The sequence below is a fragment of the Taurulus bubalis genome (genome assembly GCF_910589615.1).
Source record: "Taurulus bubalis genome assembly, chromosome: 10".
Taxonomy (NCBI): domain Eukaryota; kingdom Metazoa; phylum Chordata; class Actinopteri; order Perciformes; family Cottidae; genus Taurulus; species Taurulus bubalis.
Window position 1 is genome coordinate 14,698,634 of NC_136598.1, and position 16,712 is coordinate 14,715,345.

Below are 16,712 nucleotides of genomic sequence, written 5' to 3' on the forward strand. Positions count from 1 at the left end.
CCGTCTGAATGTTAGGTCATTGAGAAGAGCAGCTATAGTCCCAGTGATGAAACACATGTTATATACAGGCGAGACGGTTTCATGTTTCAATTCCATACTGTAAATGTATAATTTATAGATCTAAATGCAATTGTTTTAATGGTTTTAACAATGTCGGCATATCGAGTTAGGATCATGATCCATCCAATATCCTCAATATCTTAAAGCATTTCCTGTAACATGATTGATATTCAAATGGGGCACTCATTTTGCATTGAAAAGTATTGATAGCCCGAGAGTGGTTTTGTAATTATAAAAACAATTTCTAGTGGCGATTTTGATTAAGAGTTTTTTATATTAATATTTTATTTATTAACTGTCTTTGTAGAGAGACTAGAATAAGAGTAAAAAAAAACTAACCACCCAAGAGAGTCAGAGGATGGTGAGATGCAAAAGCAGAAAAGATGTGAAGCAAATTACCGCAGACTGCGAGCAAAGATTTCACACAACACTTGACAAACTCCAGTGGGGTCCACCGTTGGGTTGTCTATGTGTGTCTTCATTAGCAAAGGTTTTCCTTGGGGCCAACCCCAGTTTATGAAACTAGAAAGGAAATGACTAATTGACCCGAAATGATTGGATGGATGGGCTGTTGGAAATAATGATACACACCAAAATAACACAGCAGAAAGCTGGAGCAGTGCCACATGGTTGTGTAATTTATCATTACACAACACTCATTTACTTTCCCTAAACAAACTAACAGGACCCTAAAGGCTTATGTAATACAACTGAATCACCCAAATTGTTGAATTATTGTCAGTTAGGCTATTTTGTGGCAGACAAAGTGATACAATTTTATTTATTTTTTTAAATCACGTACAAATGTATGTGAACTTGCCCTTGCACACCTGGACATACTGTACATACAACACCTATAAAAAAGGTTTCATGGGGGCTTGACAATGCTTTTAGTCCACATCATTACTACTGCCGATTTACTTTATTTCCATAGCACAAGTTTAAGGTCCCCCACACAGCCACATTTTTTTTCGCCTTGACCTTAAGAAATTAAAACACATTTCTGCTGCAAGAAATCATATCTCAAAAATACATTTCCAGAATTTAGCACGATAGACGTCTTTGCAGTCTAGAAAAAAACCATGGTGTGCAATGTATTTTGGGAAAAGAGAAAAACTATTACCAGCAAACTGTTCGTAAAGTAAACTCCAGCAATGTCTTTTCTGCATCACATGATTGTATAGATCACGACGTCAGCGGTCCAAGCTAATGTTTGATGAAAATTGTTTATTACAAATCAACATTACCTCTTCCACTCAATTTATTATTTCCCAGTAAAATGTTATGGCAACTTAAAATAATGTATTTAAGTGTCAAATGTGTTTTCTACAGGAAATTATGTTTGTGAGCTCCTGTGGTTTTCCTATAATGGGTACCTTAGCATCACTCACCATCATTTGTAATTATGTCATCCAACGATTGATTATTTAAAGCATCTGTCTCACAGTCCGCCATTGGACAGTCTGAAGAGCCACAATGCATTTTGGGGTGAATGAGAGTGTGTCCATTAAGCTTACACTTCATACACAGAAAGTCTTGCTAATCTAGTATTCCGGTACATGTGGGCATTTCTCACATTCACAAAATCTACATAATATACATTTGGAACACACCACATACTATGTTACGTTTTAAACTTGCTTTACGCCACTTCATCTGTATCAAACTCCCATCGGATTGTAATGCACTCTGGGCAGGAAAAGACCGAAGGTCACTGCTCATGCTTGTGGTGGTTGATGTATAGCCACAAAAACAGAGCCCTTAAATTCAATACTCATTAGAAATTATAACATTCTTAGAAAACCTATAGAAGATGTCTTCTAGACAATTGCTGATAACTTTCAAGCTGGGGCAGTTTTGCTAAGTTATAGTGCAAATAAACACAGATATTAGTTTTAAATCATACCAGCAGCACCGTCACACGTTGCAGAACACATACAGATGAACACAGCACTGAATGTCAGTCAGTTATTAACTATGCTCTCATATCTTAAACTACCCATGGGTCGCAGGTTGTGCTAGGCAGCAGTTGTTTGCTAATGCATTCGAAAATGACCTGGATTGGTCTTGCGCTTCAACACCTTGACTAACAAAGAAAATCAAGAAGGAGCGGCGGTGAATCCTCGGTCCCCTAAACAGATGTTACATTGGGCCCCCACTGCAATGTAGTTACATATTACATTAATACCCCCGCTATCTGCAGGGCCTTCTTTGACCGTGGGCTGGATTCACAAAGACTGACATACAATCTGTAGTACAAACCTGTCTAGTCAAAATCCTCTTCATTGGACTACTTTTCAATTAATTCCTGGTGAACTAATATTATCATTTTTTTAAACAAACCCAAGAAAAGTTTTTTGTCAAATGTAAAAGACTGACAATGTCCTCACTGCTCACTAAATTTCCAACAGGCTACTGCCCTCTCTAAAAACTGTTTCACTCCAAAACATTGTTAGAAATGACAAATTACAATTACATGATACTGATAGTTACCAAGGCAACATTAAGTTAGCCTGGAGGTAGATGGCTAACCTTTTATCCATAACATAAATGATACTATATTTTTACGAAACTGTCCGACCTGCAATTAGACTAATCGGAGCGAAATTAAAACTGGCCTAAAACTAAAGCCTAAAATATAATTCTGAAACTCGTTACCCCATGACAGTTGCAACGACAAATGAGGCCCAAATAAATCTGAGTGAATTCAGCCTCGTGTACGAGATATTATTGCTTTAATTAAATTGTAAAATTTAGTTTTTTTTATTTATTAGTGTCAAGTTTGTGTGTGTTGTATATTAACTGGAGTAAATATATAGTATGGTGGTATTCTTCAAAATCACTGCTACATTTACAGTGACAAGACTACAAGCAGTTGTCATGAGATGGGTCAAAGGAAAAGTTTGATTTGAAGCCCCTAAGAAAGAAATACATCTCCTAAAACAAATTCTTGATTGACAGACAAAAAATAAGCACAAAATCAGATTAAACCATTTATCTTTACACAGCGTCACAACATGGGGAATAAGAAGTTACAAAGATATAACCCAGAAGAGCCCGGATAAAACCATGATGCACTGCAGTCTAAATCAGTGAAAGCTCAGAGACTAAGGCAGCCCCACTAAAAAGATTAGGTTTTTTTCCACATCTTGCATGCTAGACAGTCAAAAGATAGCAGGTACTGAAGCCAGAGACTCGCCTGGTACAGCTTGATGATGTGGGGGTGATCCAGCATCTTCATGATTTGAACCTCTCGGTAGATCTTCTCCAGATTGACAGCATCCAGTTGGGTCTTGTCGATGATCTTAATGGCCACCTGCAGAACAATACAACTCCAATCAGTCAGTTTCTCAATAGCATACAATATAATCATTGTTAGGTCTCAGACTTGAGCAAAAAGAAACACAATCCTCACACTCACATACACTCGTAGAGATGGCAATTATATATTACCCAAGAAGCAAAGGGAAACAGTCTGTTCTTTTCAGAGAACTGCTTTTGCGCCACAAGATACTTAAATACTGCTCATGCTGAAGACTTTCATCATAAACACTCTTGAAATTTGAGCCAAGATGAAATATCACAGAAAGGTACAGCAGACGCACGCCTCGTTGCATATACACAAACACCCACAATGACACGTACATGTGTAAATCACACACTCAAAACTTCAACACTCTTGGCTTTGATTAATGATGTCCGGTGGGTAACAAGGCAATATTAACATCTTTCCTTCAGACTGTCTCATAAACAACATTTCATCAGTGTGATCTCAAAGTGTTTCCAAGCGTCTGTGAGCCAAGCTGGAGGAGTAAACAACAGGAGACCCCAGTTTGCCTCTCAGCGATCACACCACTGCTAGATTAAGTTAGAAAACTCTTACCGAGAGCGTTCAGACTGAAAACAGGACTGTATTAAAAGATCTGCAAAGGGCTTCATTGTTTCAGGCGCTGGTGAGACTTGAGCTGAAATAATCAATCACTTAATAGATTAGTTGATCAACAGAAAAATAATCTAATAATTTTGATAGATTTTTAAAAAGCAAAAATGGCAAAAAAAGTATCTGGCTCCAGGTTTTTAAATGTGATGTTTTCTCCATATTCTGTGGTACTCTGAGTGCTTTTAACTTCCGGACCATTCGGTCAGACAAAGCAACCTTTTTGAAAGTTGCAAAATCAATAATGAAAATAATTGTTAGCTATAGCCCTAGGTCAGATAATAAAACAGGATCCAGGTAGGCAGGTTTGACTAATAGATCCACGAGTTGGAAGGTTTATAGGTTGCCAAAACATACAATGAAATACTGTCTGTGACACAGGATTTTCCTTTGGAAACTAGTGACAATGGTTTTCATCCTCCATCTTTAAGTCACAAAAACATCAGAATTACCCGTCTCATGTTACAATGTGCGGTGGCCTATATTTGACTGGCTACAGTGCGTTGACGTCAACGAACGCTACACTGTGTTGCAGCAAAAGTTAAGTCACATCCAATGTTTTCCCCTCAACAGTCCTGTATTTTTGCAGTTGGTATTCCTGCTGTGTTAAAATACAGTGGTACAAATAGTCTGTTTGGTTTTAATCTTAAAGTGAAGTCCGACACCTCAATCCCCACTGGCACCCAGTTTAATCCTATTTAGCATATTTGTAGTTAGCACTTTCAGATGCGCAGTAATGGGTGTTTCAATACATTAAACATTTCATTATCATCTCCCTACCCCCAGTAGAAAAATAAAAAAGGTATGCAATTTGGCATCATATCTTGTGGAGAAATCTCAATATTTTAATGGCAATCGAGCAACAAGTCAAAACCTCTTGGGCATAACATTTTAAACTGCTAGCCTACTGGATTACAGGGTACTTATACAAAGATGTGAGCCAACCAACTGATTATATTGTCAACAATACACACACACACACACACACACACACACACACACACACACACACACACACACACACACACACACACACACACACACACACACACACACACACACACACCTTGTGTACTCTGCTGCTGGCACAAGGTCATTTGAGGACAATGCGTTACAGGAGAATTTAGCTCATACATTAAGTAATGAGAACAGAAAGGCTGGACAGGACAATACTGTGAACAGAGATGGATAAAAGTATGACCCATTGAGCTGACAGGCAGGACCCCACGGGAATGAGCCAGCACTATGTGAACCCTCAAGCTGCAGTATGTACATAATGGGATGAATGGGTCCGTATAACACGCAGGAGCCATGAGCAGAAAAAGTAGGTTATGCACACAGATACACCTATCTAGGAATATGCACAAAGACACATCAGATCTGTTTCATGTGTCATTAAACTTTGCTTTTCTTTATACGCGCGCACACACACACACACACACACACACACACACACACACACACACACACACACACACACACACACACACACACACACACAGGTTAACATCTCTTTCGCCCTGGCAAATTTACAAGGCAGATAGCATCACATAAAGTTGATAGCCTGCCTCTCCAGCTGACCTTGGCCACTTAAACAAACCACTTGGCTTTGGCTCTGGCCATGGGGCTGGCCGAGCCAAGCCGCTGCAGCGGCTCTCTGTAGCGACCGGCACCGAGTGACCTCTACCAAACCAATGGCCTAAAAAACAGCATCAAAATGCATGTTTTCATCCAACCCAAATACCACACCAGCGGAGGGAGAGGTGCAACCACTTAGTGAAATCACCTGGTGTCATGTTTGGCTGAAATGAAAACCAGCATTCACATAGCTCTTAGTGTCACACGGTTGCAGATTACCTGGCTAGACTAAGGCTGCGCCACTTCACAGGCTCTAATAACCAGATTACCACGAAAACAGTCTTAAGAGGCATTTCCCGATCTTGTTATTCATTCAACATTGATTAAACCAGCGGCCTCGTCCGGATGATGTAAATCTTTGTTTTCCTGGACAACATGATTGCTCACGTTCAACGACAAACAATTTGAGGCTGTGTGAGGTCAAAGATCAAAGTGTGCAACTGTGTGTTTCTATCACTCCCTCTGTCTTCTTCACACACAGACTGGACACCCTACATCTGCTCCCTTTGTCTCAGTCATGACAATAAAAAGGCATGGCACACAGTGACACTGGTCAAGAAAGGCCTCTCTGTAGAGAGCTGACATAAAACTATAAGACAAATCCAAGCCCTGTTCCTTCTGCGCGCATGCTGCATCGCCTGAGAGTGTTCAGTGTTTGCAATATCAAACCTTCTCCAAAGCAAGTGAAGACCCCCAGAGCAGTGTCAGTGAATTGCTGTCTGCAGTGCAGAACACGTTGCTTTCCAATTACAGAGCTCTGGCTGGCACGTCCTGCCCCTCACAAAGCTCTCGCACTGCTGGCACAAGAACCCACTAAATCAAATCATTATTCAGATTACATAATGGGACCACCGACCCATGCTGCATGCGTGCCCCAGATACAGCGACGGTAACAGCAGCCAGACTTCTGAGTCGGTACACTGTCGCACTGTCTGGGTCAGTACCAAAAGGAGTGCAGGTGTATGATGCTGGTCTGGCGCAGGGAAGACAGCGTGCATATTTACGGTGTGTTTCCCAGCAGCACTGGTGGCCAGACCTCTTACTGGCAGTGGTGTTGGCTGAGGGGGGTGAACGTGCAGCGAGACATTGCTCCTGTACCTGCAGGCATTCAGACACACCAGCTGTTGCTCGCACTGGAGCGGCCAAGTGGCCCCGACAGTTAACAGTTACCTGATCCAAGTTTCTATTACTGCACGATGTGGACAGCATTTCGGTATCCGCTGTGACTATCTGGAGTGTCAACTAGTGCAATAAAGTTATGTAACTCAGCCGAACAGTAGTCTAAGTTAGCTTTCAGGCTAACCAATTCACCGACACACACTCACCTCGGTCTTGGTTATTCGGTGTCGAGCCAGCTTCACGACAGCGAAATTGCCCTTTCCTAAAGTCCGCTCAATGTCGTAGAAGCCCACTCGGACCGGACCCCGGATCAGCGGTTTTTGCCCACTGTCAGCCATGACCATGCTGTTCGTAATGGGACTGGTTGTGGACGAGTGGAGGGTGAGCCAGACGAGCAGGGGACTCCACACGGGGGGCTCACGCGGGACTCTCGCTAGAAGCAGCTACAGATAAAGACGAAAGGAAGACAAACCGCCCACCGCCGCCGCCACTGCTACTGCCGCCGTCGCCGCCGCTCGAAGCGTGTCCATTAAAAATTGACAAAGTTGATTTCTGTGTCGCCCTGCCAGCTTTAAACGCCAATGTGGCGACACACTCTCTCCCGTCGGTGCGGCGATACGAAACAGGCCATTTGCTGAGGCTGTCACACCACGTTCTCCAGTACAATGGAGCTATAATATTTCAGCTCGTGGTACCTCTATCAGCCACAGAGCACACGAGTTGACTCGCAAAGAGGCATCATGTTCTCCGGTTGACGTGTATTGACGTCAAAGCCATAGGGGTATTTGTACAGGGGGCGGGGCCACGAGGCCGCTCCACACTTCGGTGCCAATTGGTTGCCACGACAACCAGACCCACCTCTTACGTCAACCGGTGAAATTGCTATTCTGAAAATCTGTTTGCTCGCCCGTCCTGCTCGACTGCACGCAGAGGTAACTTTGAAGTTCCTTCCTGCAGGTGTTTGACAAGTTTTTTAGTCGGCTGCGAGTGAAAAACGCGGGAGAAATGGTTTAAATAAAAACTGCCCATGACTTGCACACAGCAATGGGCTTTGCAAGAATGAAAGAGATATGTTTTATAAACAAATAATATGCTAGTATTGAACGTAAAAGAAAAAAATAATTTCACAGCATATCTACTTTCAGTGATATAATCCAAAATGGGCAACTGCCATTACAAATGATAATATATGGTATTATCACATATCACATTATATAATGTGACATAGCAGAACCTCGTGAAACTAGACATATCTGCAACAAAGACACTTTGGTAAGCTACTTAACAGCGCCATCTGTTGGAAAACATAGACAATTAAAGCAAGATACATATACGCTTTGTACTTTAATCACAGGCATTATTCATTCGCACACATCACATAGAAATTCATTCACACACATCACATAGAAATTCACAGAAACACTTCTACGATTACAAACACATTTGAATATACTCATAGTATTATTAAATCAGGAATGCAACCACACCATTTTGAAACCAAACTATTTCTGATACCCAACATCATGTCATGTTTTGAGATTCTGCACATTCACATCAAGTAGTTGTTCTCTTTAGCTCATGCAGTGACAGTTTAGCAATGGATTCCTAGGCGGGCAGGGAGAGCAGCGCTCCGAAGGCCTCCGTTGTCACGCATAGACTTCCTGAATGTAAGAGTTCCAGATGTGCTTTTGGCATTTCCTGTCTAACATTCTCCAAGAACAGGCTTAGCCTCTCCTTACTGGGCTTCCTACATCTTTCCAAGACACAGACCCAGCAGCCCACTCAGAAATTACACAGGCATTTTTGTTCAGCAATGTATAGCCATGCATATTTGACAGATTTACAAGGTATGTCTGTGATTTTACAAGCAAAAACTCATGACATATGCAAAACTAGTCACTCCTAAAAAGTGTCTGTAATGTCAGATGAGTGGAAGGGTTGAGTTTCCCACATAGTCAGGTGGAGTCGGAGAAAGGCCACAGCTTTAAAGGTTTACTGGGGTCAGCAGAGTTCTGTCGTCAGTGTTTCCGCATGTACAGTCCTGTTCTTTGACATCAGAGTCCAAACAGGAAGCCTTACACTTGGCTGACAGCACTCTTCAGGTTTAGCGAAAGGGTGAGAATAGTCCCTGAATAGGACAACTCCACCGATGTAGAGAGACAAGCAGATCTTTTTGTCCTTGTGTCTCATAATATATGTAGTGACGTGATTGGAAAATGGTTGTTTAATTTGGGACAAGATGAGTAACCTTGTGTGAGTACTCAAAACTTGCTCTCTCAGGGTTAAAAGTTAAATCCACTATGCTAAATACAGCCGCACTGCTGCAGCGCTTACCTGGGCTGACTCAGTAATGCTTATTTTAATTAATTAATGCTCTTTAAAACCAAAGCCTTTGTGCTGCAGTAAACTTACATCATTTATCAGAGGGCTTGTTCAGGATAATACATATTAATATTATGGCTCAAACATACGGTTGGCATTTGTGGTTTTGAGTGAAATGTCTTCACAACTATTGGATTGGATCCCCTTACTACTGCCTTCCCCGAGCTTAAACATAATTTAATACCTCAAAACCAAGTATCTGCAAAACTAACGACAATCCCCTTTGTTTTTTGCTAGCATGCTAATACAAAAAACTATGATGGTGAACATGGTAAGCATAAGGCCTTCTAAAGATCCACATGTTTTTGTTGGCTTGTATTAGCATGAAATGAACGTTCAGCTAAACGCACTGCTGTGCCTTAGCACTGCTGTTCCTTAGCACAGCCTCACAGAGATGCTAGCATGGCTGCAGACATCAGGTCTTGTTATTTATTGAAAAGATTTGAAATATATTGTACTTTTAATAGAACTCATTTATTACTCTTGAATCCAAAATATGCCGTGCACAGATTCACAATTTCATCAACAATTTGAGAACTCTAATGGTAGGGTTTTGGGAAGTTTGTGGCATGAATGCAATCTAACAGCGAACAGGTGACAACACTTTGGGAAACCCTGCTTAAAGCATTTATGTGACTTGCAGCCTTGGATGCTCAGGATGCCACACTGAAGATATACACAGATGATAAGTTATTGGAATATAGGTCTAAGTCCCAGACGACATAGCCATGTGTTAAGTAATCCTCTACAACACACGTAACCAGTAGGGTGTGCAGGAAGAAAGGGATGGAGAACATTGTGTTCCTCTGTGTAGCTGCGTCATATTCGATAGCTGGTAAGAGGCTGAAGGACACTCACAGAGATCAGTTCGGTATCAACAGTGTTATCCATAGATCTCATTTTCCACCCAACCAGTGTGTCGGTTCTGAGCTCTGCAGGTTTCATAGATGTCATTGGTCACAAAGCCGGTCTCCCTGTCCACGGATGACACATTCTCATAATCGTCACACTGGGAGTCCTGGGAAGGGGCACAGGAGTGCTTTGTCATGATGTCTGCCGACATGCTGCTGTTCAGAGCAGTGTGAGGCAGTTTGGCAATGTCACTAAAGGCGTAAGGCCCTTGTACGGCATTAGTTGAAGCTGTTTTTGACATCCACGGTTTTGATCTGCTGGGGTCGCTTTCTGTTTCAGTTTTCCTCCTGAATATGAAAGACATAATGTTAAAGAGCTCAATGCAATCATCAAAACATGTTGCTCATCAGTTAAATTACCTCTTTAAAGGCAACACAAAGTAAGTAAACACATTGTGAATCACAAACTTTTCTAAGACCAAAAGATACACGAGTGTGTGCACATGAAATGTCCCACATTGAATACATTAATACATTTTTGGAGCATTGATGTGCTGCATTAATAAATACATTTGAAATACATGCATTTTACACAGATAAATTAACTCTAATAGAAGAAAAGAAAATAACATTCAGCAAAAAAGGGACATTATCATTATTATTCATTTGCATGCAGATACGTGCTATTCTTTTACCTCTTAGCATGCTGTCTGTAGCAGAAGACGCCAGCAGCTGCAAACAGCAGCAGCAGCAGAGCCGGAATAGTTGCATAAAGGATGTAGGAAACATATAGGTTGTTGTCTGAGAGAGATACTGCAAAGGACAGAATATTACTGGCATATAACTTCCCTTAATATGACTTGAGAACATAGACCTTAATCATAGAATAGTTAGGACACGTCACGATTATGTCACTACTTTAAAGCATTGGCTTATAGAAGTTCCCCTGAAAACACAAAGGGCTTATACTCTAAGTTTTCTTTTCTTTTCTTACCTGATGACTCAGGGAGTCTTATTTTTATCCTCTCATCACTTTCTGTAGTTGAGAACACATTTGGCCTTTGAGATGGAACTAGAGCAATCAGAAAATATATGAAAAGAAAAACTTGACACATGGCATCAAACCACCGCAGATTTCTAACTGATTAAAAGAAACAATAAACACATATGTAAAATGTTGTGAAATATTAAAAGCATCATGTTTTACAAATTCCATGTTCTGTGTATACTTGTTTGAATGTCACTGTTTAAATGTTCTCGTTGTTAGATGATATTTGATGACATGCATCTCGAAGCACATTTAGCTTAAGTAGCCTATTTGAAGTTTTCAAAAAGTATGTGAATACATGTAATGTATAAGTTTTAAATATGTGTTTGATTCCCTTTATGTAAGATTTGGACTATTACTTCCTGAAGTTATCAATCCTTAATGTGAACAGAAAATTACCAACCCACAAACTCTGAAATAAGACAGCCTAGTTCTTTGTAGGCTGACAAGCTAGTAACTCCCTTTTTGTCTCCCTTTTTTTTGACAAAAGGAACAAAAGGGAAGTTGACATTAAAAGTATGTGATGCGAGGGTTTAGTCTGACTTTTCCTGAGCTAAGTATAAACACATCTACAGTCACTTGTTATCTATAGCCCATAGAAACATCATGGAAGGACAGTACGTGCGGGGTAGTCAAGTACATGTTGTACCTGCATGTACTTTGTTCCCTTTCTCAGTAAACACTGGTTGTTTTTCTGCAAAAAGCAGAGAAAAGTAAGTTAATTCAGCCATTCAATCCTTGTACAATGATGTAATCAATGCTACTTCAATCTGCTGGGAAAAAAAAAGATTAATATAGGCAAGCATTCAAGATCTGCTTCCCATCCAAAATAGATAGAAAAGAACAACAACAGGAAGAATCATTAGAACTAGAAATAATATATATCTGCTGGGGGGTTTCCAGAGACCAGAGCATTACAGTAATCCAGGCATCTAACATTATAATTGTACACTACTTGTTTAGTGCATGTGGTTGACAGCGATGGCCCTATTTTAATTGATTTTTGGAAGACAACATTCAGATTTAGTGGATTCAAGAGCAAAATAATACCGAAAGTGCCAACTGTTAATAATTCCCAGCCCTGCGCCGCCAGGTAGAAAAGCACAGTGTCTGTGATCTATTGGCTTACCTTCTCTGTATTGGCAGACAAAGTTGTTCTTTGAGTTACAGTTGTCATCGTTCCACTGGAACAGGAAATGACCTTCGTCGGGTGGTGCAGAGGGCTGGTGGTACAGAACCACACACATTTCAACACCACACGATGGTTCATCCCAATGCCAGTTCCTACAGCAAATAAGAGGCACACGTTTAGACTCGTATTGCATTTCAATTGGACAATTTACATCGTTCCATGCACAGTTTTATTTCATATCTGGATTTTCTCATTCTCAAATTCTTGCAAAGGACTGCAGACATTCCATGAATCCCACACGTGCACAATTTAATCCAATAGTCTTTTCTAAAATGAGAGAGACCTGAACTTGGCCTTGCTTCCATCCAGCCAATAGTACTGCGAAGGGCAACCTGGGTTTGTGGTCCCTGCCCTGGAGAGCTGTGGGCTGCGGCGGAGCCCGATCCAGAAGTCTCCATCTCCAGCCTGCAGCTGTTGTATGAACCTCTCCATCAGTCGCTGCTCGCTTTCTGTTTCAATGCTGAGCAAGTCGCCTCCATCCGACCTGCAGGCCTGCCGTGCATCCTCAAAGGTCAGCCTCCGCCTGCTGTCCTGGATGTAGGACACCTTGTAGCATGGGCGCTCTGTCCCACGCCGACAGATCCTTTGGCCTGGACACCACATTCAGCATCAGGGAGATAACAAGATGATAAGTGAAGATTTGTTTTTTGTTTTTCTGAAGAATTCCCATGGCACCCACGTGGCAGAAAGACTATAAACAACCTGAAGCATCATGGACAAATTAGAAACCAGAATGTATTTGCCAAAGCCTCATGTTCCTGCCATTGTAAACCATATGGTGAATACATTATAGAGTAAAACATATATTTTTAAGGCCTTAAAAAATATGTGTTTGTTTTTTATAGATTGGTCTTGTTACATTCAAAATAGTTCTGAAGATGTGGTGCACTGTGACAGATTTAAAGATATTCGAGTCTGAACACGTCCGACATGCAGTGGTTTGCTAAGGTTTGCTCTTTTTGGTTATTTTTTTGGTTTACCGGTATTGACGTTATGTATGACTACGCTTAAAGGTGCTATATAAATGTATTATTAAAAAAGTGATTATTATTATTATATATTGTACTATAGCATTAAAGTTGGAAAAACCTCAGATCAGTGAGCTTCATCGCAAACACCCTGTTGATGTTCACCTCATCACGTGCTGCTGTGTGACTGCAGCCTGTTTGTAATTACAGAAACGTACATACTGTATGCGTCAGGCTTCTTTACATTACGGGCGTTCTGGTTTCAAACTCGTGACCTCGATCCACTAACACGACAATAAAATGTGCCGTAACAAACGCAAAGCCTCGTTCAGCGCTTCATGCAAACTTTTAAAAATCTTTAAAAAAAATATCTCGGAACAAACAAACACGTTGGAGTCTTAACTTTGAATACAAAAACACTCAATAACAGCGTCTCGTTAGAGTTTAAAAAGTTAGAGTGAAAAACGAGAGTTTTCGTTCACCCGAAATAAATCCTTACCATTTATTTTAGACGCGGATCCGGGGTGGAAAAAAACGGCGATAACGGTGCCAAACAGCTTCATAAAATCCATTTCTACATGTTCACCCGATTGTGGTGCACACTCCTAAAAACAAGTAGCCTATAAACGAGTTTTAGACTTTAGAGCTTTTCAAACGCTGTGATAATTAAACTTAGGATAGAGGCAGTCCAGTCCGAAGTGGGTCGTCTGGTGGAGGCGTGCATATGGCGCCTGGCTGAAGGGGAAAAAAACAAGAGGGAGATAGTCCAAGTTTAGCTATTGTTGTTTTCCTCTCTAGATGTAAACTCAAACCACTGACTGAGGTATCCATTTGTGCGTGTGTCTTTTACTAAATTAGCAAAATCCCATTTCACATATAGTAATGACATTATAATGGGATGAATGGAGTTCTTTGTGCTAACACTGTGCATCATGGTCCCTGTATTAAAAAAGGAATGAGGATCTCTCATTCTTTTTCCACAACACACACACACACACACACACACACACACACACACACACACACACACACACACACACACACACACACACACACACACACACACACACACACACACACACACAAAGCATAAACAGAAACAAGCAAGACTACACAATCTGAAATGGTGCACGTTAAAAGTACAACTCAACCTTTCCTTTCTATGTCTGGTAAACAAGCTGGTCATGTGATTCAGTTCATCCACCACATGTCTGAGTCAGCTGTTGGTTAAAACACATCTCACACAAAGCAAGCCTAAGTGTTTAAAAGGAAATGGACTCACTGTGAAAACACCACTTGGAGAGAGACAGCGAGGACCGAATGTGAAATAGGGACATAGCAAGAGATAAAGAGGGAGAGATTGGAACAGGAAATCACGCACAGGAGGAAGAGGAAAGGACTTTTTTTTAGAGAACCCTTCCTGTCCATTGCTTTGGTTTGGTTTCCAGGCCTTGTAGCTTAATTTCCAGAAAATGAATGATTGTGAAAGTCTGAAGCAGTTGCATAGATTAAGCCTGAAAAATAAATAATTTGACTCAGTTGAATCAAGCAAAATCCTCAGACTGAATTGTCCACAATACAATGTAAAGTCTAACAGGTTAAATAGTGGCCTGTGTCAGTTATGTTTGAATAGCAGTTGTTGTGGACAGCAGCACACCATTGCTGTTCGTATTCATGTTTGTGAGACCCAAACTTGTTCAGGCTAAAGCCCTAGAAGTAAAACTTTGAATTTAAGGGGTACTTGTTCCATTTAGTACTACGTACTGCCCCTGCTGTCTGTTCATTGAGGAGGAAGTTGTGTCTCCTGCTGTGTATCCTCTCTGCTGGTGAATCACGATTTTATCAGACGCAGAGAACAAGGCATGTGAGCTGTGTCTAACTCTGGCCAGCAGATGACACCAAACTACTGTAGAAATGAGGCCGAGCAGCAACTCCCATTTGCTTTAGAAATGAATCTGTTGTTGTCCAATGACACCACTTGTAACAAGAAAGACAAGTACATTTACTTAAGTTCTTTACTTTCAGTACAATTTAGTGGTAATGGTATTTAATACCTTTGCTTTATGCTTCTTCTATGATATGCTATCTTACAGCTTTAGTTACTGGTTACTTTTAAGTAAACATGTTCGGCCTCTTGTTGTGGCTCCTTGTCTTGTTTCCAGTGGTTCCACCAAAGAGATATTTCCCCTCCAAACTTTTATATAACTGTTCATTGATGCAGTTTTTCACAGAAAGTAAAATAAGAGAAAAGTCCAGAAAATTATAATTAATCTGGGAAGCAGAAACTTTTTCTTCTTCTTTCCTCTCTCATTAATCATCTCACAACCCCTCTGTTTGAGTCTTGGCAGGGCCCGACCTCGAGGATGAGAATCACTGGACTGAAATACCCAACCTTATATAAAGTAGTTACACAAAGTAAAATGCTATACATGCATGCATGCATCAGTATTAAAACTATAATATCGCCATACTGTATCTACAAATATATTAGTTTTGGCAGGGACATTGTTCTGCATTAGGAGTGTACGTTTTAATATTTTAATTACATTTTGCCTATAATACTTATAATACTTTTACTCAGACTAAGAATTAAGCTATTTGAAGCTATTTTAAATGCAGGGTTTTTACTTGTAGTGGAATATATTTACAGTGCTGTTTTGGTACCATCAAATTACCTTCACTGATTTATATTCGTGTGATAAATGTGTTGAGCTAATTATTGCTAGCAAACAATGTATGCTTATACCAAAACTCCTCTGCAACTTTGGAGTGTTTCAACTCTTTTTTAATCATTTTTGATGAGTTAGTTGACATGCTACATTCACACCCTGAATGTTTATTAGCTACTCTAATGTCTGTCTTTACAGCCAATAGAGTAAGCTTCCCAGTGTATCCTCTTTCTTCCACAACTAAATCTGCATCCTGCCCTGGGCCTTGTTTTCATTGTTTCCTCTTGTGATTATGTCAGTAACCATTATCGCTTTTTGGTGAAAACCAAAAGATATGCACACTAATATTATTGCAGCAGTCTGGTGTTAAAAAAAATATACATTTAGCTTATCTGAAGTAGGAATATTTTCTCAGCACTTAATCCTTCCAGCAAATAATATAAAATCCCGAACATTTGAGATACATGGTTTTCATTGGGGACTGATGACATGCAATATGATATAAATGATGTGCTATCAGTAGTTTACATGATTTTGATTATTTAATTTATGGGTTTGTTGTGGTTTATGCAAAGCAAACGACCTATAAACAGGTCAACATTGTTTTGCAGACATCTCCATCCAAACATTATCTCTGACCCGGCGGCCACAACGATTACAGGGTAATGAAATGGAGAATGTGATAAGAGTGCATGTTTCCTATACAGGTGTCCTAGAGAAGGTAAACGCAGATGAGGACTCAGAGATTGAAGAGTGACGCATCTATGGATAGTGTAACACATGTATTCTCTCATGGGCACTTCCGCAAGAACACGTAGGGTCCTTTTCAATCTATATTTCTGAGGAAC

General features: G+C 40.5%; 2 protein-coding genes across 2 annotated transcripts in view; both read right to left on the minus strand.

Annotated features, from left to right (window-relative positions):
* The window catches only part of sik2b (salt-inducible kinase 2b), a 42,859-nt gene extending 35,734 nt beyond the window's left edge, over nt 1–7,125 (minus strand). Inside the window, exons 1-2 of the mRNA XM_079224984.1 lie at nt 6,961–7,125; nt 3,260–3,376 (exon numbers count right to left, since the gene is read on the minus strand). Of these exons, the coding sequence (XP_079081110.1) occupies nt 3,260–3,376; nt 6,961–7,098 (255 nt within the window). The 5' untranslated portion in view covers nt 7,099–7,125. The remainder of the gene's footprint in view (nt 1–3,259; nt 3,377–6,960) is intronic.
* A 967-nt stretch (nt 7,126–8,092) lies between these two features.
* Nucleotides 8,093–13,773, minus strand: laynb (layilin b). The gene is made up of 7 exons (XM_079225030.1): nt 13,695–13,773; nt 12,511–12,817; nt 12,165–12,319; nt 11,685–11,729; nt 10,982–11,059; nt 10,683–10,800; nt 8,093–10,335 (listed from the first exon to the last, which is right to left on the minus strand). The coding sequence occupies exons 1-7, from the start codon at nt 13,765–13,767 to the stop codon at nt 10,020–10,022; spliced, it is 1,092 nt and encodes a 363-aa protein (XP_079081156.1). The 5' UTR covers nt 13,768–13,773; the 3' UTR covers nt 8,093–10,019.
* Nucleotides 13,774–16,712: the final 2,939 nt, after the last annotated feature.